The 20,660-nt window shown below is 46.6% G+C and overlaps 1 protein-coding gene across 2 annotated transcripts; it reads left to right on the forward strand.

The window, feature by feature from the left end:
• Window positions 1–1,349: 1,349 nt before the first annotated feature.
• On the forward strand, window positions 1,350–7,701 carry Lag3 (lymphocyte activating 3). Of its 2 annotated transcripts, XM_047550039.1 has the most exons (8): window positions 1,350–1,737; window positions 2,050–2,197; window positions 2,590–2,897; window positions 3,529–3,792; window positions 4,757–5,032; window positions 6,530–6,769; window positions 7,048–7,175; window positions 7,463–7,701. In XM_047550039.1, the coding sequence occupies exons 1-8, from the start codon at window positions 1,680–1,682 to the stop codon at window positions 7,640–7,642; spliced, it is 1,602 nt and encodes a 533-aa protein (XP_047405995.1). In that variant the 5' UTR covers window positions 1,350–1,679; the 3' UTR covers window positions 7,643–7,701. The 2 variants fall into 2 exon arrangements, with proteins under 2 accessions (XP_047405995.1, XP_047405996.1); XM_047550040.1 differs by lacking the exon at window positions 6,530–6,769.
• The last annotated feature ends 12,959 nt before the right edge of the window (window positions 7,702–20,660 follow it).

Below are 20,660 nucleotides of genomic sequence, written 5' to 3' on the forward strand. Positions count from 1 at the left end.
AGTTCCCTGCTAACCCACACAAGATCTAGACACTGCTGAGCCCAGTGGAAAGCTACCAGCTCTATTGTGCTGAACCAGGCAAATAGAAACAGCCCCAGAAACAGGAAGTCCCGCCCTTGAAGTGGGAGAGGCTAGTAGGCCTGGGTCTCAACCTCCTAGGATCCGGAGGGAAAACTTCCTGGCATTGAAGATGCCCTCTGCCTGACACAGGAAGCAAGTTCCTTTCCAATAAGTAGGGGAGAGCTCCAGAACTTGCTCTCAGGTCTATCTCCTTGTCAATTGCCCTCCAACTCTTCCAGTTGGACTCCTTGGGCTGGGGTGGGGAGCAAGAGTTGTGAGTCTCAGCTTTCCTTGTCTAACCCTTCTGCCTTGGTTTTTCTTAAAATTGATCTGATAAAATATTTTGCATTTTTCCAAGTTCACATCACCCTTGCCCTCTCTTGGTACAAAACCTGTGGATTGGGGAAACTTTTTACAGGGAAGAGGGATTGATTCATTGTCAACACCAGGAAATGAGAAGACACCCACAAATCACCCAGGGTCAGGACCACACACAAACACAGCTTTTGCCTTCATACTTCCTAATCTTGGCAAATTATTAATGGGGGGTGGGTACTGGGATTGAACCCAGTGGTGCTTGCCCACTGAGCCATGTCCCCATTCTGTTTTTACTTTTTTTTGAGACAGTGTCTCACTTAAGTCGTTTAGGAACTTGATAAGTTGCTGAAGCTGGCTTTGAACTTGTGCTCCTCTTGAGTCGCTGGAAAATTCTTTGAGAATCGGTTTCCTCATCTGTGCAATGGTGGGGGGGGGACATTTCACGAGTGACTACATAAAGTGACAACATATGGTGACAAGCATAGAATGAAGGCTAGAAAGAATGTAGCTGTTCACACACACTGGCATTCCCTTCCCCACTTCAACTGTCAGGTAGGGTGCAGTGAAGTTTCATTTCCATCTTGTTCCCAGAAGACACTGTAAAGATAGCTGGGGAGTAGGTCCACAGGGGTAAATGAAATTCTGGGAGGTTAAAGGAAGGAGATGAGCAGAGAGGGAAGACGAAAGTGTGAATGTTGTGACTGAGGAGGTAGCTTAGAGATGGGTAAGTGGATAGTTCTCAAATATTTGGAGAGAAGGGCGTGAAATACCTAGGAAAGGGAAGAGTCTGCAGGGTGGGGAAGGGTGAGAAGGTGGTGGTGGGGAGACCCAGGACTGAGGAAGTAAACAAGGGGAACGCTACCACAGGGGTGGAGGGTGATGCTGCTGGGAATCAACCCCCTCAGACTTTCCACTGCAAAGCGAAACCATAAGTCTTGGGGTGTGGGGGGCGGGCAATGGGGAGGGTGGAGGGAAAGCAGAAGGACAGGGGCCAGAGCCCTGGGAGTAGTAGAACGACATCCCAGCTCAAGACAGCCACCTTGCCTCTGCTCTGCTCTCTGCTACTGCACAGTTTGATACCTGGGGTGTCCTACCCCTGCCTCATCTGGCCATCTTTCCCCTGGAATCCAGCCTATTGCTCCTCCCTCTTTTCAGGCCTCCCTCTTGGTGGTCTCCTTTCCTCTGAACTTCCTCCCTCTACCTTTCTCCTTGCAGAATTTCTCTTCTGTTCCTCAAACCCCCACCCCCTTTTCTGACCTCCTTCTTTTGGAGGGTTCAGCCTGGCCCAGGTCATAGGGGAGATGTGGGAGCCCCAGTTCCTGGTTTTGCTGCTTCTGCAACTGCTGTTGATGGCTCCAGGTAAGGTGGGGATCAGGGGATGGTTGACCTCCAGACCCACAAGAGGGGGCCTGAGCAGGGATCTCTCCATGGCTTCAAAGATCCTGAGGTCCTTAGCTCTGTGGTGGAGTCTTCTAATGCCTTTCTTGAGCAAGCCCTACCACTCCCAAAGCCTCTCATCAGTCTCTTCCTTGACAGGGAAGAGACAAAAAAGAAACCCAAGTCCTTCCTCCGTCCTGTTTCTCCTTTGGGAAACACTGAGGTTCTTCTATACTCTTAAGTCTCTTGTCTCATGGCCTCTCCCTCCCCTTGACCTCTCTTTTGCTTCCCTAGTGGAGGCTCCAGACCCTGGGAAAGAGGTCCTGGTGGTATGGGCTCAGGAGGGGACTCCTGCCCACCTCCCCTGCAGACCTACAATTCCCCTCCAGAACCGGGGCCTTCTGCGGAGAGGAGGGGTCACTTGGCAGCATCAACCAGACAGGTATGTACTCTAAATTTGGGCAACAGAACCTCCCAATCCAGCACTAACTGTATCCAGACGTGGCCCAACATCCAAGTCAGTCTTGTTCCTTCCCCTGAGTTGTCACTTCCTCTGAAGCCAGTGACAGCCTTCCCCTCCCTCATGCACCCCTCCTACCCTTCCTCTACAGGCTGCTCTCCTACACGTGCATTCCATAGTATGTAACCTCTCCAGCAGTGGATGGTGCCGGCCCAACTTGAGAGGGGATGGGATTGGTGTGCGTTGGGGGGACCTTTTGAGGTCCAGAGATCTCTTGGGGTGGACTTCCTCATCCTTAAAGCATTGTTGGATTCTATCTTCTCCAGGGGGTCTTAACCCCCTAATTTCTCAATTCCATTCTTTCTCTCGCCCAGTGGACTGCTTGCTCCTGCCCCAGGCCGTCCCTTGGCTAAAGGCTTCTTTGGCCAGGTGGTGCCCTCACCCCAGGGCATGGGGTCCCAACGCTACACGGTGCTGAGCGTGGCTCCCGGGGGCCTACGAAGCGGGAGGCTGCCTCTACAGCCACGTTTCCAGCTGGAGGAACGCGGCCTCCAACGCGGGGACTTCTCCCTGTGGCTGCGCCCGGTTCTGCGAGCCGACGCTGGCGAGTACTACGCTGCGGTGCGCCTCAGGGACCGCACCCTCGCCTGCCATCTCCGTCTGCGCGTGGGCCAGGGCTCTAGTAGGTGGGGCAGGACAAGCGGGAGAGGGGCTGGGAGGTGGGTCCCCATTCCCCGCCTCCCCTGAGGAAGGAAGGGCTGCGGCAGAGGCTGCGCCCTAGGCCCTGCAGAAGGACCTCCAGACGGGTACAGGAAGCAGCGGGAGAATGATTGATGAATGGAAGGTGCCCAGGGAGAAGCACGTGTAAAGCGGAGAGGGCTCTGTGGACAGACTGTGTCACCCCTGAAGCTCCCCGCCACTTTACCCACCCACAATAGGAGTGCCCTGGCGGAGGTGGGGAGGCGCCTATTCTGCGGGAAGGGGGAAGAGCGCGGGGCCACAGTGATTCATTTCAGATATCTTGGCGATGGAGGGGCTTCATGGGGATCCTCAGGCAAGATCTGGAGAAGGAAAAGGGAAGGCGATGCTAAGTAAACTGGAGGCAGGGGGCAGTTTAAAGAAATCTGGGACTCTTAGTGATCCACTTTAACTCCTCCAGGTGCCAGCTACTTAGCTGGAAGGGAGTGGAGGTTAGGGGGAGGAGAAGGCAAATCAAAAACAAGGTCCCGGTTTCTGGGAGCTTACGGCTTGGTTAGGCCGTTGGGCTGGAAAATGTTTCCAGTGGGGCTGATCAAGTCTTCTTTATCCTGCAGTGACTGCCAGCCCCAAAGGATCTCTCAGGACTTCAGACTGGGTCATTTTGAACTGCTCTTTCAGCCGCCCTGACCGTCCAGCCTCTGTGCGCTGGTTCCGGGGCCAAAGCCAAGTCCCTGTCCAGAAGTCCACACATCACCATTTAGCTGAAAGCTTCCTCTTCCTGCCTCAAGTCAGCCCCTTGGACTCTGGAACCTGGGGCTGTATTATTACCTACAATGATGGCTTCAATGTCTCCATCATGTACAACCTCACCGTTCTGGGTAACTCCTCTAATATGCCTTTACCCTTGATTACTACCCCACCACACCTGGGTAACTCCTCTAATATGCCTTTACCCTTAATTACTACCCCCCCACACCCCTGTCACCCCACTGACTCATGGATCTCCAAACTAGGTTCTCAGCAGCTGATGTTTCTTCTTCTTCTTTTTTTTTTTTTTTCTTTTTTTTGGGTGCTGGGGACTGAACCCAGGGCCTTGTGCTTGGGAGGCAAGCACTCTACCAACTGAGCTATCTCCCCAGCCCCTGGTGTCACTTCTGATTGCTCTGGGTCTAGATGTCTGACCCCTTTCTTCTGTGGCAACCTTTTTAAAGTGTATTTATTGCAGTATTGGGGATCGAACCCAAGTCTCATGCATGCCACTGAGCTGCATCCCCAGCCCCATGTGGTAGCCTTTTAGCTGCCATCTACCCTTCAGCTTTTCTCTTGGCCATCGGCTTCATTTTCCGGCCTTTGGTCTCCTACTTGTCCAACTTTTTCTGGATCCCACTCCCCATGTTTCTGGGGATAGATCCCAGTGGCACTTTACCCTTTAGCTACATCCCCAGCCACCCACCCGCCTTTTTTGAAATTTTGAAACAGGATCAAGCTTAAGTGGCCCATGCTGGCCTCAAACTTGGCTTTGAACTTGCAATCCTCCTGCCTCAACTTCTTGAATTGCTGGGATTACTAGCATGTACCACCATGATGGGCTCACTTTCTGGATTTCTGAGCAGCCTAAATTCATCCATCTTATTTTTTCCTTAGCCCTCTTCATAGCCCACCACCTCCCAGCCTGTTCCCTGCCTTTTTTGTTTGTGGTGCTGGAATTGAACTCAGGGCCAAGCAAGTGCTCTACCACTGAGCTGCATACCCAGCCCCAGTTTCACTCATCTGCCTACATTCCCTACAATTCCAGCATTACAGTCTCACTGCACTGGAACATTGGCTTCCTTCTCTTTCCAGGTCTTGAGCCTCCAGTGCCCTTGACAGTGTATGCTGGAGCAGGTTCCAGGGCTGAACTGCCTTGCCACCTGCCTCCTGGTGTGGGAACCCAGTCCTCCCTCATCGCCAAGTGGTCTCCTCCTGGGGCAGGCCCTGACCTCCTGGTGGCTGGAGACAATGGCAACTTCACTCTTCAACTAGAGGCTGTGAGCCTGGCCCAGGCTGGGACCTACACCTGCCACATCCATCTACAGGGGCAGCAGCTCAGTGCCACCATCACTTTGGCAGTCATCACAGGTTAGCCCCAGGTGGGAAAGGAGCAGTTCCCATCCCCTGGAGAGCTGGGCAGGGAGGAAGGCTGGTCAAACACTGCAAATCCACCCCATGATGGCAGGACACTGATCACAAGTTGTGGCTTCTTTTTTCATCCTCTTCATAAAGAACAGAAACTGAAAATCTCCCCTTGAGTCACAAAATAAATGTTCCATTGTTCTCTAAGGGACTCCCCTGCTCTGAATTGGTGGGAGGGTCTGAGAAGTTAGGAGAAGTGACAAAAGCTTGAATGATTCAAAGTAGGTAGAATATATTTCTAGAATTCTTTCTGCTTTGGGTTACGGCCTATATTTAGGAGTTAATAAATCAGCCCCTTGGTCAGCAAATATTTACTGAGCAAGGGTTTTTTAAGACAGTATAAAACAAACACAGAAAAAAGTACTCAGAAAGTATGTGTTCATTGATTGGTAGCTATCAGCCATGACAGATTAGCGACATCTGCAGTATTCACCTGTGTCCACTAAAGAGTAGCACCACATAGTAGGTGCTTAATAATGCATATTGGTTACATGAATAAATGAATACACTAACAAATAATATGCTTCCTCAGAGTCAATTCCAAATATCTACCTGCCTTATGAATATCTCTACCTAGATACTGTATCCACTCCTCACCCTGAACCCCATTATTGCCTTATACCAATTCTCTTTCTGATTCAGTCTATCATTAACTCCATTGGAATTCCAGTCATCCATAACCCGGGAGTCCTCCTTCCCCACATCTAGTCACCAAAGCACATCTATTCCTCTGTCCAGTGTCTTCTTCTAGGTCAACTCTTTTGTGTACAACAACTCATTTGGAGAGATATTGTTACCCCCATTTTATGGAGAAGGAATGTTCTCAAAGTCACACAACTGGGACATGCCAGACTCAGTGTCTAAACTCAGGTGTCTGTTTTACCAAGTCTTCCCTGCCCCATATGCCATGCTCAGACAGGTCCAGGCCCTTCACCATTTGTCTGCTCCAAATATCCTGTCACTGTACAGCATTGAGAATGCTCTGCCTCTAGACCAATGGGTCAGTTCATTTTCTTCTAAACACTCAGAAAGGGGAATATATTCATTTAGGGGTACCACAAGGCAGTGGGCACTGATGTGAGTCAAATCACAGAAGGGAGACAATTGTAAGGCATATCAGAAGCCAGGTTACTTGATTGCTATTGATGATCTGAGCATTTCAGGAGAAAGTAATGTAAAAGAATCTGAAATAATATTGCTTATGTGGCCTTTAGTGCCAGTTTTAGTTTGAACTATGTTCTGAAGGCAACAGGGAATCTGGAATGCTCTTGAGCAGGGGGAAAATCTGACCAAAGCATTGTCAAGATTAATTTAACTATCACCTCTAATCTTCTTCCCCAGTCTTGCCCAATCAGAGCACGGCGATTGAGACTTGGAATTGAACCTGTAGTATTATAAGCAGGTCAGGACCCCAAGAGATCTCTTCCCTCTAATTTTTTTCAGTGACTCCTAAATCCTTTGGGTTACCTGGCTCCCTGGGGAAACTGCTATGTGAGGTGACTCCAGCATCAGGACAAGAGCGCTTTGTGTGGAGCCCCCTGGACAGGAGATCCAGGAGTTCCTCAGGACCCTGGTTGGAGTTGCAAGAGGCCAGGCTCCTTTCCCAGCCCTGGCAATGCCAGCTGTACCAGGGGGAGAAGCTTCTTGGAGCAGTGGTGTACATCCCAGAGCTGTCTTCTACAGGTCTGAGGCCCCAAAATGCCATGGCCCCGACTCCAAAGAAATCATCTTGATCACCCTTCCAGACCACCTCCTGCCACTCCCCATTCCCAGCTCTTTTCTTTCCAGTCAGGACCTGACCTCAAGCTTTTGTCCAGGCCTGACCCATTGCTGCTACTAATTAGTGGAACGATTCTGGACAAGAAACTCTCTGGACCTCATTGCATCTGTAAAGTATGAGAGAGTGGCACAGTATCTGCCTCATCCCTGACCCTAACCCTAATTCTGTGCTTTGTCTATAGGTGCCCAGCGCTCTGGGAGAGCCTCAGGTGCCCTCAAGGCAGGATATCTCTCTCTTCTCATTCTTGGTACCCTCTCATTGCTTCTTTTGGTGACTGGAGCCCTTGGCTTTCACCTTTGGAGAAGACAGGTGAGGGAGGGATACTCACCCCACTGGCTTCCTTTCTCAACTTCCTCAGAATGCTTTCTGTCACCTTCCTCAGGGAAGATGATCAAGGTGGACCCTGAACTTGTCATCAGCCCTCCACTTTCCTTCATAAGCTTCTGTAGGGACCTCCTTACACCTGGCAGGATTGAAGGGGCTGAGAGAAGGCCCTGGAACAGGCGGAGAAGGCAGAGGACTGGGAAAAAAATTGATGGACTCAGTATCCTTCCTATTTCTTTTCCCTGTCATCATTTCTCCATCTCTTCCCTCAGTGGAGGCCCAGAAGATTTTCTGCTTTAGAGCATGAGATTCACCCTCAGTCTCAGAGCAAAACAGAGGAACCTGAGCAAGAACCAGAGACAGAGATGGAGGTGGAGCTGGAGCCAGAGACAGAGCTGGAGCTAGAGCCTGAGCCCGAGCCTGAGTCCGAGCTGGAGCCAAGGCATTTCTGACCTGGGGCTGAGGCAACCAGCAGATCTCAGCAGCTCAGTCCAAATAAATTCCCTGTCAGCAGCAAGCCTGAGTCTGGCTCTTTCTTGTCCAGTAAAGGTTCCTGTCTCTCCCCAGCCTCTAGAGGCCTCTAGGGGCTCCCTTCTCCCACCCCAGCCAGCCTCCTAACCTACTTTCCCCAGCCAATGTCCCTCATCTTCCCCTTTTCTGTGTCTGGCCTCTGTATTTCTTTCTTGGTGTCTCTCTTGCTCTCTCTCCTCGGTAATCATTTTTCTAAAGCTCCAAAAGCCCTCACCTCTTACCTCTATAGCCCTCTCCTTCGTCCTTCCGCCCACATTGTGCTGGCTGCCCTGGTTTCCTTTATATTTTTGTGCCTCTGGCCCACCCCACGCTCAGCTGCACTTCAGCACTTGCGCTTAGCCCCCTGGCTTCAGCGGACGTGCGCGCGGACACAGGCACGTACGCAACGCGCGCGCGCACACACACACACGCACTCACACAGGAACCCTGCGTTGTCAAGCCCTCCAGCAGGAGATCGGGTCTCTCAACCTTTCTGGGCAGTTGGTTGAGGTTCTACCTCTGCCCCACCCCCACATTCCTTAGCCCTGGCTACTTTTCTAGTCCCAGGCATGAGAACGTACTGCCACCCAGTGGTCACTGCTTGTTAAACCCCACAGGAGGTCATTGGGCCGACTATGAGATTTCACACTGCAGTGGATAAATCGGGTCACAGATCACCAGGGTATGCAGGCACTGCTTTGTAGTATACATACTCCTTGTGCACCCAACAGCTCTCACGTGTCCTATGAACCCAGCCGGAGAGGAACTGAACGGCTTGCTTCAGGAGATACAGCCCTGGCCCTGACAAGGTTATGATCCAAGTTTGACAAAGGAGAGGGCTGTGAACAAAGACCCACAGGCAGGGAGAAAAACAGCAGCCAGGCAATTGGTAGTTGCTGAAGCTATGACAGTCAGGAGTCCTAGCTTCTCATTCTGGTTCTGCTGATGTGACTCACCAATCTCCCAGAGCCTCAATTTCCTCACCTATTAAATGGGATAATGGCTGGGTGCCATCATGTGCCTGTAGTTCCAGCTGCTGAGGAGGATAAGACAGGAGGATCGCTTAAGTCTAGGAGTTTGGGGCCAGCCTGGACAACATAGTGAGATCCATTTTGAAAAGAAAAAAAAAGGGGGGGGGGATAATAATACCCCCCAATGGGTTGTAAATACGGAATAATAAAAAGTACTTTGAAAACTGTGAAGTGCTCTTCATATGCAGTGTACTTGTCTAAATTTCTCTTACGGAAGGGGAATGCAGGTCTGCTCTGGTTATGCCAATAATGATATTGAAGACCTCCATGCCTGCCAGTGCCTCTTTCTTGGAGAGAGCCTCTGGGCCATACGGATGGCCTTTTTAGCAGCGCACACTGGGCCTCAGCCCATGGCACACTCAAGTCTCACCCAGAGACTGAGTTTTCCACCTGCAGTGGGTGTGGGGCCTCAATTTTTGGCTACAGACAGCTCTGTCTGTCAGGGAACTTTAACCTATACAGGAGAACAAAATTTTGAAAGCAAGTGGTGGGGAGCCTGCAGGAGTAGGAGGTACAGGGTGGCATATGCACTGTTGTGACAAGTACCCTTTTGGGTTGTCCCACTGAGCCTGTATGCCATGTGTAACGTGACATGAAGGACAAATCATGAGGCTGAAGACTGTCTCTGTGGAGGTAGGAGACACAGTAACCAGAGGCTTGGGGACAGAGAATGGAGAAAGTGACACCATCATTCTGTGTGAAGCCTTAGGGAAAGGGGGGTCCCCCTCTGAAGCCTGAATAATGAACCATTTAAGGTGCTCTGATGTTTTCAGCCTCAAGATGGTGGTGGTGATTCTTGTTTTGCCTAAGGTGGAGAAACAACTGTACAGAAAGGAGGAAGTTGTGGCATTTGCCAAGGATGATCACACTAAAACGAAGTCCAGGTGTCTCTTTTGAAAGTCTCCAAAGCATCATTCCCACCACCTGCTGCGGGGCAGGGGCAGCTGCTGAGGACATTGCACAGCTCTGCCACAGGACCCTACTCTCTACAGCCTTAGTGGGAGCCCCGTGCTTTCATAGGGCAGGGGTTTCCTGGAAAGTTCTGTGGGTGACTTTGTTCCTTTCTACTATATAACAAGCAATGCCCTTTGGGCTTATGAGAGGAGTCATTGAAGACTCACTGGGGCTTATGCAGGGACTTCCCCATGCTCTTTCATGAAGGGACAGGGAGGGGACAGAAGCAGAGTACAGGACCACCTTGTTGCTCCACCTCCTAGGAAAGAAAATAAAGAGTGGAAGGAAAAGGAGGCAGATGGCTTATGCTTATGGTGTTTCTTTTGAGGCCTCTCCTAGAGGGTGACATTCCTGCCTGTTCTACCTCTTCCCTACAAAATCCCACTCTCCAACCAGGAGGACAACCTCTAGCCCTTTTGGGGGCCTCCTAAGTTCTCCAGAGATTTGAATTAATTTATCTGCCATTTCATTTTTTTTTTTAATGGAGTGTTGAGGATTGAAACCAGGGCCTCATAAATGCTAGACACATGGCCCACCACTGCACTACACCCCACAGCCCAGGATTTCCAAGTTTATCTGTAAATCAGTATTCTAGGAGGGAGGCCTGGACCGGTTCTTAGGAGTTAAGGAGCTCAGGGGCTTCAGTGGTTAGCAGGTGGGGACTCATCTCAGGTCCTTAAGAAGAAAGGAGGTGTATTAGTTATATATTGCTGTACAGCAAATCATCCCAAAACTTAACAATTCAAAATAATAAAAAATATCTCACACAGTCAAGAATCAGGGGTAGCTTAGTTGAGTAATTTCAGTACTGGATCTCTCATGAGATTCCTGCCAAGATGTGGCCAGGCTTGCAGTCATCTGAAGGCTTGATGAGGTTAGAACATCTGCCTGCAAGAAGGTTCACTCAGGTGGCTTAGGGTCAGAGGCCTCAAGGCCTCCCCACACAGTCTCTCATGACACAGCAACTGGCGTCCCCCTGAGGAATATGGTGGACAAGATGAAAGTTACCTTCTTCTCATCATTTATTCCTTTGTTTATTTATTTTGGTACCAGGAATTAAACTCAAGTGTACTTAATCACTGTGAAATATCCCAGCCCTTTTTTAATTTTTATTTCTTATTTTGAGATCAGGTCTCACTAAGCTGCTTAGGCTAAAGGTCTGACTATAAAGTGCTGTCACTTTTGAAGACTGTCAGAGCCTCACTAAGTTGCTGAGGCTCACCTCAAACTTGAGATCCTCCTGCCTCAGTCTCCCAAATTGCTGGATTAAAGGTGCTTGCCACCATGCTCAGCTTATCACCTAATAAAAAAAATTTTTTTTTGGTATTGGGGATGGAGCCCAGAACCTGGCCCACACTAGGCAAACATTCTACCACTGAGCTTCATCTCCAATCCTTTTTGTTTTATTTTGGGACAGAATCTCACTAAGTTGTCCAGGCTAGTCTCAAACTTGGAATCCTCCTGCCTCAGCCTCCTGAGCAGCTGGGATTATAGGTATGTGCCACCATTCCCAGCTATCATCACCTAATCTTGAAAAGGGCATGGTATCTGAGTATCTCTATTCCCAGTCTTTCCATGAACTGGACAACCTCCTCCATTGTCTACTATTCAGAAGTTCTGGAGATAAACAGAGGTACAAGAACTTGGCAAGTCAAGTGTGTCTGGCAGGAGGCAGTACCTTGTGCAATCAGACCTGTGGCCACATTTGCTAGTGTCTATCCTGCCCCTGAACTGGTCTCAGTTCCATGGGACAGAGCAGGGGTCTACGCAGACCCAGAAATTTTCCTGCCCTACATCCCCAAACCAGGCAGAGGTGTTAGGGTTCTGGCCTGAGCCCTGCTGCTATCCCTCTTCAAAGAAGAGCAAAGTCTTAGGTTTCTCTGCTCAGACCCACCCCAAAATGGAGTTCCTTTGAAGGGAATGGGGTTGGGGTAGGACAGGTTCTATTTACTCCAGTCTGAGGCTGACAGTTTCTCCAAGGGCTGCAGGTGTCAGCTGGCTGAGCTCAGGCTGGGCTCTGAAATGTGCCAATTCTAACCTCCCATGGGGGTGGGGAAGCCCAGGAACTATAGTTTGAGAGTTGCAGAAAGTGGTCATGGAAGCTAGGTGCAGTGGTACATAGATATAAATCCAGCTACTTGGAAGGCTGAGGCAGGAAGATATCAAACTAGAGGTCACCAGGGCAAATTAGAGAATCTGTCTCAAAATAAAATATAAAAAGGGCAAGGAGGGGCTGGGGTTGTGGCTTAGTGGTAGAGTACTTGCCTGGCATGTGTGAAGCCCTGAGTTCCATCCTCAGCACCACATAAAAAGATAAATAAATAAAATAAAGGTATTGGGGGGCTGGGGTGGCAGCTCAAACGCAGAGCCCTTGCCTAACATGTGTGAGGCACTGGGTTACAATCCTCAGCACTTCATATAAATAAATGAGAGTTGTTTTTTTTTTTTTCTTTTTTGTTGGTGCTGGGGATTGAACCCATAGGCCTTGTACACGCGAGGCAAGCACTCTACCAACTGAGCTATATCCCCAGCCCTGAATAAATGCAATAAAGGTATTATATCCATCTACAACTAAAAAAAAAATTTTTTTTTTTTTTTTTTTTTTTTTAAATCTTTAAAAAGCGGGGATGGGCAAAGGATTGTAGCTCAGTGATAGAATGCCCCTGAACTCAATCCCCAGAACTGGAAAAAAAAAAAAAAAAAAAAAAGGAAGGAAGGAAGAAAAAGTTATGAAAGTTGGGAGAATGTGGGTAGGGGGGAGGTTGACCCTCCTAGACTCTGCTTCCCAGGGAAGAGTTCCTGTAACCCCTCCCTACTCCCCTCCTCCTAGCCCCATCTCCAGCCCACTTGCAGAGTGTGTCAGTGCACCTGCAGATGATTCTGGTAAGGAGGTCAAGGCAGGCTGCACCTGGTGCCTCCAACCTCCCTACTCTGCTGCTACCCTATGCCTTCTCCAATAAACTGGTCTCCAGCACTCACTCTGTTGCCTCCCACCATTCTGGGGTCCCTCTGCTTCCCATTTTCTTCTTTCCCTTCTTGGCCTATTCTCCCTCCTCCAACCTGAAGACACAGTATACATTCAGCAAAAAATAGCTCTTCACCAGACCTCTGGAAAACCCCATGCTCCATGCTTACCATCATGTAATGGAGCAGATAGCTAAACTTTAGTTACTTCCATAAAATGAGGATAGCAACACTTACCAAAAAAGGTTTTCTGTGCACAAATGTATGTTAGCATGCTTTTTAAAAGATTTATTTATTTACTTACTTACTTATTTTTACAGTGTTGGAGATCAAAACCAGGGCCTTATACATGCTAAGCAAGTGCTCTACTGCTGATCATTTATTTTTTTAACTGGCACATAAAAAGATAAAAATCATATATATTAGTGGTTTTACCATGTGATGTTTTGATACATGTATACATGATGTAATGTTTAAATCAGGTTAAATATATTCATCATTCCCCATGGGGGGGACTTTCAAAATCCTTTTTTTCTAGCTTCTTGAAATGTACAGTCCATTATTGTTATCTATAGTCACCCTACTGGGCAATAGCACATCAGTGCTCCTGTCTAACTGTAACCTAGTACAGTTAGACAACCTTTGATCCATTTTTATTCATCCCTTCCTCAGCCCTGCTCTCTCAGATTCTGGTAACCACTATTTTATTCTCAACCTCTGTAAGATCAACTTTTATTATTATTAGGATTGAACCCTGGGCCATACATTATGGGCAAGTGCTCTACCACTCAGCTATAACCCCAGTGTAAATTTTTAGAGTCCACATTGAAAGTGTTTTGAAAATGGAAAAATGTTCTATAGAGGTGACAATATGATGATGCTATGTCTCAGAAGCTCCAGATGAGGTCGTTGGTCTCACCCCACTCCCTTGATATGGAAAAAGACTTCTCTTAGACATAATTCTTGCCTATCTTTTTTTTTTTTCTACTTTTTAAAATTGGTGCATTATAGTTGTGTGTATTGATGGGATTTATTATTACATAGTAATACAAGCACACAGTATAACAATATAATTTGGCTACTATTACTCCCCTGCATTTCCCCCCTCCCTCCCCACCTCCTACTTGCCTTTCTTAATGCAGAGGAGAGGCAAGTGTGGTGAGGAGGCCAAACCAGGGATTGGAATCCAAATGGATAAATTCAAATCCCAGTTCTACCAGTTATAGTTGCAAGTTCTGTGACCTTCAGCAATTTATATTCTTTTTTTTTTCTTTTTTTCTTTTTTGGTACTGGGAGTTGAACTCAGGAGTGCTTAACCACTGAGCCACATCCCCATCCCTTTTTTGTATTTTATTTAGAGACGTCTCACTGAGTTGCTTAGGGCCTCACTAAATTGCTGAGGCTGGCTTTGAACTCACAAACCTCCTGTCTCAGCCTCTCAAGCTGCTGGGATTACAGGCATTCTTTCCTTTCCTTTTCTTTTTTCAATGTTGGAGATCCAATGAGGGCCTTATGAATACTAGGCAAGCACCCTACCACTGAGCTACACCCAAGTCCCAAATTTTGTGTGTGTGGTCCTGGTGATCGAATGTAGGAATGCAGGGCACTCTATCACTGAGTCACATTCTCAGCCCTTTTTTATTTTCTATCTTTTCTTTCTTCTCTCTCTCTCTCTCTTTCTTTTCTTTCTTTCTGATATGGTCTAAGTTGCTTAGGGCCTCCCTAAATTGCTGAGGCTGGCCTTGAATTTGTGATCCTCCTGCCTCAGTCTCCTAAGTGGTCGGAATCACAGGTATGCATTGCCATGTCCAACTTTTTTTACTTTATTTTGAGACAGGGTCTCCTGCTAAGGCTGACCTCAAATTTTCAATCCTCCTGCCTCAGCCTACCAAGTTTCTGGAATTATGAATTTGTGTCACAGTTTCTCCATCTGTATGGTCTGGATAATTATACCTATACCCTATCATTTCTGTGAGGATTAAATAAAATATATAATCAGATAAAGCATACAGTTAAAGGTTCACTATGAGCTTGCTCTCTCTCTTCCTCTTTTCTTTTCTTCTTTGGAAAGTCTAAAAGGAAAGCCGGGTAAGGGGTCTGCTGACTCCTAGGAACCCACGGGCACAGACAATTGCAGGAGATACAGCCAGAGAGCCGAAAGGCTTGACAAGGTCCACCATAGGTTGCAACTGGTAGACCTGAAGCTAGAGACAGACCTGGGAAAACTTTGATCTGTTCAGTGTTACAACAAAATTAATTTCATTGCCAACATTAAAATGAAGAAATACTATGTAAAGGTCTGGTTTTCTACTTACTATCCAAATTTTGGTAGAGTTGGCAACTCTGGGTTTACATTCTAGTACTATCTATACTATAAACTTGACTGGAGCTACACAGGTAGCAGCTGCAACTTATTAGATGAGGCAGGATACGCTTTACCTCCGTCTCCAACCCCTCCCTCCTGTTTATAATAACCAACCTGCTTTGCTTTGCTTTTCCTTTTCCTTTTTTTTTTTTTTTTTTTTTTTTGTATTGGTGGTTGAACCCAGGAGTACTTAACCACTGAGCCACATTCCCAGCCCTTTTTAAAAATATTTTATTTAGAGACAAGTTCTCACTGAGTTGTTCAGTACCTCACTAAACTGCTGAAACTGACTTTAAATTTGCAATCCTCCTGCCTGAGCCTCCTGAGTTGCTGAGAGTACAGGTGTGCACCACCATGCCTAGTTTTTTGTTTTTGCTTTTTTTTTCTTTTTCTTTGGAAATGCTGGGAACCAAAATCAGGGCCTCATTCATGCCAACTGAGGACTGAGCTAAACCCTCAGCCCCAGCCAGCTTTTCTTATTTACATACCTGGCACCTGAAGTTGTTTGTACTGTGACTTCTGCTATGATAGTCCAACTATCTTCATCATTCCTTCAAGAAGTATTCAATAGCCAGGAATTGAGGGAGAATGAGGAGTTAGCGTTTGATGAATGCTGAACTTTAGTTGGAGATGATGAAAAGGTTCCAGAGATAGATGGTGGTGATAATTGCACAAACATGTTGATAAGAGAAAAATGCTGGGATGTCCTAAACTTAATTAAAAGGGGCAGAGAATGGAGGGCAGGAGAGACAAGGGAAGTTGATCAGTTAACAGCTCTGCTACCAAACCAACAGCAACAACAAAAGCAATTCTACACTAAAACCTTGACTCAAACCTCAGATGTCCCACCAGTTGGGCCATCGAATCCTGCTTATAATTCTGACCAACCCAGAAGCAGCAAGTTAGTACTCCTCCTTACGGACTGTCTTCTTATCCCAAAACTGTCCCTGCATCACATCATCCTTTCTGTCTTATCTATGACAGGGTAGTTTCAGTGTAAATAATTTATGCGTTGGGCTGGGACTGTAGCTCAGTGGTAGGGTGCTTACCTAGCACGTGTGAGGCACTGAGTTCAATCCTCAGCACCACATAAAAATAAATAAATAGAACAAAGGTATTGTGTCCATCTACAACTAAATTTTTTTTTTTTTAAATTTATGCCTTTCTTCCTCAAACTTTTGTTATAAAAATAATCTTGGACGCTGTGGTTGTAGCTCAGGGGTAGAGCATTTGCCTAGCATGTGTGAGGCACTGGGCTCGATCCTTAGCACCACATAAAAAATAAACAAATAAAATAAAGGCATCTACAACTACAATTTTTTTTTAAGAGTTTTATTTTCCTCCCCTTTGAGGGGCCAGGGATTGTAACTGTGGCCCTTGCTCATGCTAGGCAAGCGCTCTCCAACATGAGCTATTTCTTCAACTCTACAACTACAAATTTTTTTTTATTATTTTTTTAATCACAAGTTTAAAACAATGTTTATTAAATATTTCATTTTTTATTTGGGAGATACCACAAGGGCCTGAGGTACACCCACACTTATTCTGGAGGAAAAAAAAAAAGCCCAAACCTGGGGTCAGAGAAAGTTCCCTCAGACACACAGGCCAAGAACAAGATACTGCTGATTCCTTTTAGAAGTAAGTGAGGCTTCAGCCTGCTCAATTAAGTTACAAATTCTGCTCCACTTCTCACAAGGTGTCATTACTTCTCAGTGTCCATGCAATACTACACAGGTGCCACAGACTAGCCTAATAGCCACAGAAAGGATTCTAGCTCGGGCATTCTGGGATCATTGCAGGACATCTTCCTTAAGAGCTGCTGTAACTGTAAACCCTCACACTTTGTGGGATCGTTCATCTGATCACATCTCCCGCCTTTTGTAGCAGGTCTCTACCAGGTCACAGGTCCCAACCCAGAGGTGGGCTTAGAGATCATAGGCCCCATCCCTAGTGGGATCCCTAGAGGTCACAGGTTCCATTCCGTTTAGCAGAGAAACGCTGTTTCTCTTCTGAGCAAAGACTCTCAGAAGCAAGACCCAAGTCACCCTGCAGGACACTACTCTTCCTCCAGTGTTCTCACAAGGGAGCAGCACGCGTGGGGAGGGCCCGGACTCCGGCTGCTGAACACCGACCCCATGACTCCTAACCCGCCTGGAGTCTTCGATGGCAGCAGATGCTGAAAGGACCCACGAGGGGAACACAAGGCTACAACTACAAATTTTTTTTTAAAAAATAATAATAAACAGCCCTCTTGACTTGTTTGTACAGCAGATAGCCTAAGTGCTAGTTAGGCTCATCACTGGAAGTTTTAGAAATTTGTCCCAGGTTAGCATCTATGATGGTTCAGCAAACTCTTTTATTCAAAGATCTCTTGGTGTCAAGAGTATTGGTTTAATAATGCGAATGTACTTGATCCTATAGAGCTGTGTATTTAAAAATGGGAAAAATGTAGGCTGGGGGTATAGCTCAGTGGTACAGCACATGCTTAGCATGCTCCATCCAGGCCTTGGGTTCAATCCACACCACCAAAAATAAATAAATAAAAATGATTAAAATGGTAAATTTTATGATAGATGTATTTTACCACAGTAAATTTGATATTAATTATTATCAATAAAAATTGATATATAAAAACATGTTCAGAACTGGGCGCAGTGGAGCACTACAGTAATCCTAGTAATTCAGGAGGTTGAGGCAGGAGGATTGCAAGGTTGAGGTCAGCCATGGCAACTTAGAGAGACCCTGTCTCAACATAAAAATAAAAATGGGCTGGGGCTATAGCTCAGTGATAGAGTGTCCCTGGGTTAAATCTTCAGTGCCTATAAAGAAAGAAAGGAGGAAAGAGAAAGGAAGAGTGGGGGAGCATTCAATAAGTACTGAAGATCTACCAGGTGGCCAAGGTGCTTTTCCAGGTTGCTGAGGGTAGAGTGCTAAAACATATACGGTTCCTGTGATCTTGTTTATTGAGATACACACTAAACAATGAGTCATTCCACTTGAGTGGACAAGTGCTAAGAAGGGAGAAGCACTGGGTACTGGGAGATCTTATAAAGGAAACACATTTCAGCTGAGGAACTTTAGTAGCCTTCTCAGACTTTGGAAGTCATGATCATAGAAGTTAACAAAGATTCGAACAACCTAGATCCTGGTGCTGGGATATGGAATGGTGCTTCCTCATCTTGGAGCCACCCACCTTCAAACTTCTTTCATGTGAGAAATAAACTACAGTTTCATTTGAACATATTATTATTATTATTATTATTTTATACCAGGGATTGAACCCAGGGTCACTTAGTCACTGGACAAGATCCCCAGCCCTTTTTATAATTTAGAGACAGGGTATTGCTAAGTTACTTGGGGCCTTGCTAAGTTGCTGAGGCTGGCTTTGAACTCAAGATCCCCCTCCTGCTTCAGTCTCCCCAGAAGCTGGAGCGACAGACATGTATCGCCACTACTACCAGCTTTATTTTGATTTTCTTTCACTTTCAGTAGAACCCAAACTCACAAAGCTTACAACGCACTTCTTTCAGTTGAAATAAGGCTCCCTTGTGATAAGTTTTCCCAGTACTCTGCTTCTCCCTTGGTAGCACTTGTCCACCCATAATGAAATGATTCATTGTTTAGGACTCATGTCAGAAGCCAGAGCTCGTGTGACAATGTCTGTCATATCCAACATCACAACCCCAGCACCTAGCAGAGTGCCTTACACTGGTGGACACTTAACACTTGTTCAATATGTAAAAGAATGTTTGGAGAGGTTTGGACTAGAGCAGGGGTCACAAACTTAAATGCCTACAGGAGCATGGTAGGTAATGCGAATGAGGAACACAGACTGGCTGTAAGCTATGGGACTGGTATTCATATTCCACCCAGCCTTCAAGGAGAATACCTGAGGAAGACATATTCATAGCTGGTTCCTTTTAAAGCCCAGAGGTTGCACCTAACATTTTTCCCCCCCTGGTACTGGGGATACTGGGGATTGAACCAAGGGGCACTTAACCATTGAGCCACATCCCAGCCCTTTATATTTTTTATTTTGAGGCAGGGTCTTGCTAAGTTGTTGAGGCTGGCCTCGAACTTGCAATCCATCTGCCTCAGCCTCCCAAGTCAGAGGGATTATAGGCACCACACCTGGCCTAAACACTTTCATTTATATTTATTAACCAAATGAGTTATTTGATCCCATCCCTGCTGCAAGAAAGACTGGGAACTATCTATTAATTCCGTGTATCTAAAGTTGGTCATGGTGGTGCACTCCCGTAGTCCCAGCTACTCAGGAGGCCAAGGCAGGAAAATCACTGGAGCCTAGGGATTTGAGAACAGCTGGGAAGTATAACAATATCCCTTTTCAAAAAAGGGGCTTTTGTTGTTTTTGTTTTTGTTTTTTGTTTTTTTGTTTTTGCTAGGCACGGTGGCACATACCTATAATCCCAGTGGTTTGGGAGACTGAGACAGGAGGATTGTGAGTTCAAAGCCAGTCTCGGCAATTTAATGAGGCTGTAAGTAACTTAGCAAGATCCTGCCTCTAAATAAAATGTAAAATGGGCTGGGAATGTGGCTCAAGGGTTAAGTACCAAGGTTCAATCCCTGGTATCAAAAAAAAAAAAAAAAAAAAAGGTAACTATGAGCTCAGCTGAAAATTGACGGCTCTGTTGCAAGGGAAGGAGAAAACAGATTTCAGGGACAACTGAAGTGATAGCTAAAACCTGAAGAATAAAAATTACCTGGAGCCCTCATTTTACAAGTGTTAAGCGGGGTGACCTATTGACCCCTAGAAGTTCCTGAGACCTTTCTGGGTATCTTCAAGTTCAAGCTGTTTTTATAAAAAAGACAGGATATTCTTTGTCATTGTGTCGACATCACAATGATGTTGCAAAAGCAATCTGGATAAAACTGCTACCTTAGCACAAATAGAAGCAGTGGCACCAAACCAGGCACTTGCAATAAAAAAGAAAAAAATAATGCCAGTTTTACTGAAGAATGCCCTTGATGAAGTAGTAAATGTTAATTTTATTAAGTGCAACTCTTAAGTACAATGTGTTGTGAAGAGAAGTAGCAATAAGAGCAGCGGCTGGTACCGTGGCACACACATATAATCTCAGTGGCTTTGGAGGTTGAGGCAGGAGGATCTCAAGTTCAAAGCCAGCCTGAGCAATTTAATGAGACTCTGTCTCTCAATAAAAAATAAAAAGGGCTGGGGATGTGGCTCGGTGGTTAAGTGCCCCTAGATTCAATCCCCTGTACCTTCCCTGCCCAAATAAAAGGAGTACATCAGTGGTAAGTGGGAGCACTTGCATTAATTGTTGGTGTTGCAAGCAGTACTAGCAGTGTCATCAGAGTAGGGGAATGGCAAGCTCACAAGTGCATCTCACTTCTTTCCCTGAAGCCCCACCAAATCTGACTGTATCACTGATGCAGTCTTTTTCTTACCTCCCAACAGTGGCAGTGGCGCTATGGGTTCCATTCTGCTTAACTTTTTCCCATGACTTTGGCATTTTCACTTTGACATCTTCCCTGAGAGTGGGGGTGAGAGATGGAGGGGCGGGGGTGGGAGGAGGACCCCAGCTCCAGGTGGTGACGTTGGGGGTTGGCCCAAGACTGGGTTGTAGAAGAGCCTCACTACCGGGTTTCTTCCTGTCTCTTTTT

This window comes from Sciurus carolinensis, chromosome 4, assembly GCF_902686445.1.
Source record: "Sciurus carolinensis chromosome 4, mSciCar1.2, whole genome shotgun sequence".
NCBI classification, from domain to species: Eukaryota; Metazoa; Chordata; class Mammalia; order Rodentia; family Sciuridae; genus Sciurus; species Sciurus carolinensis.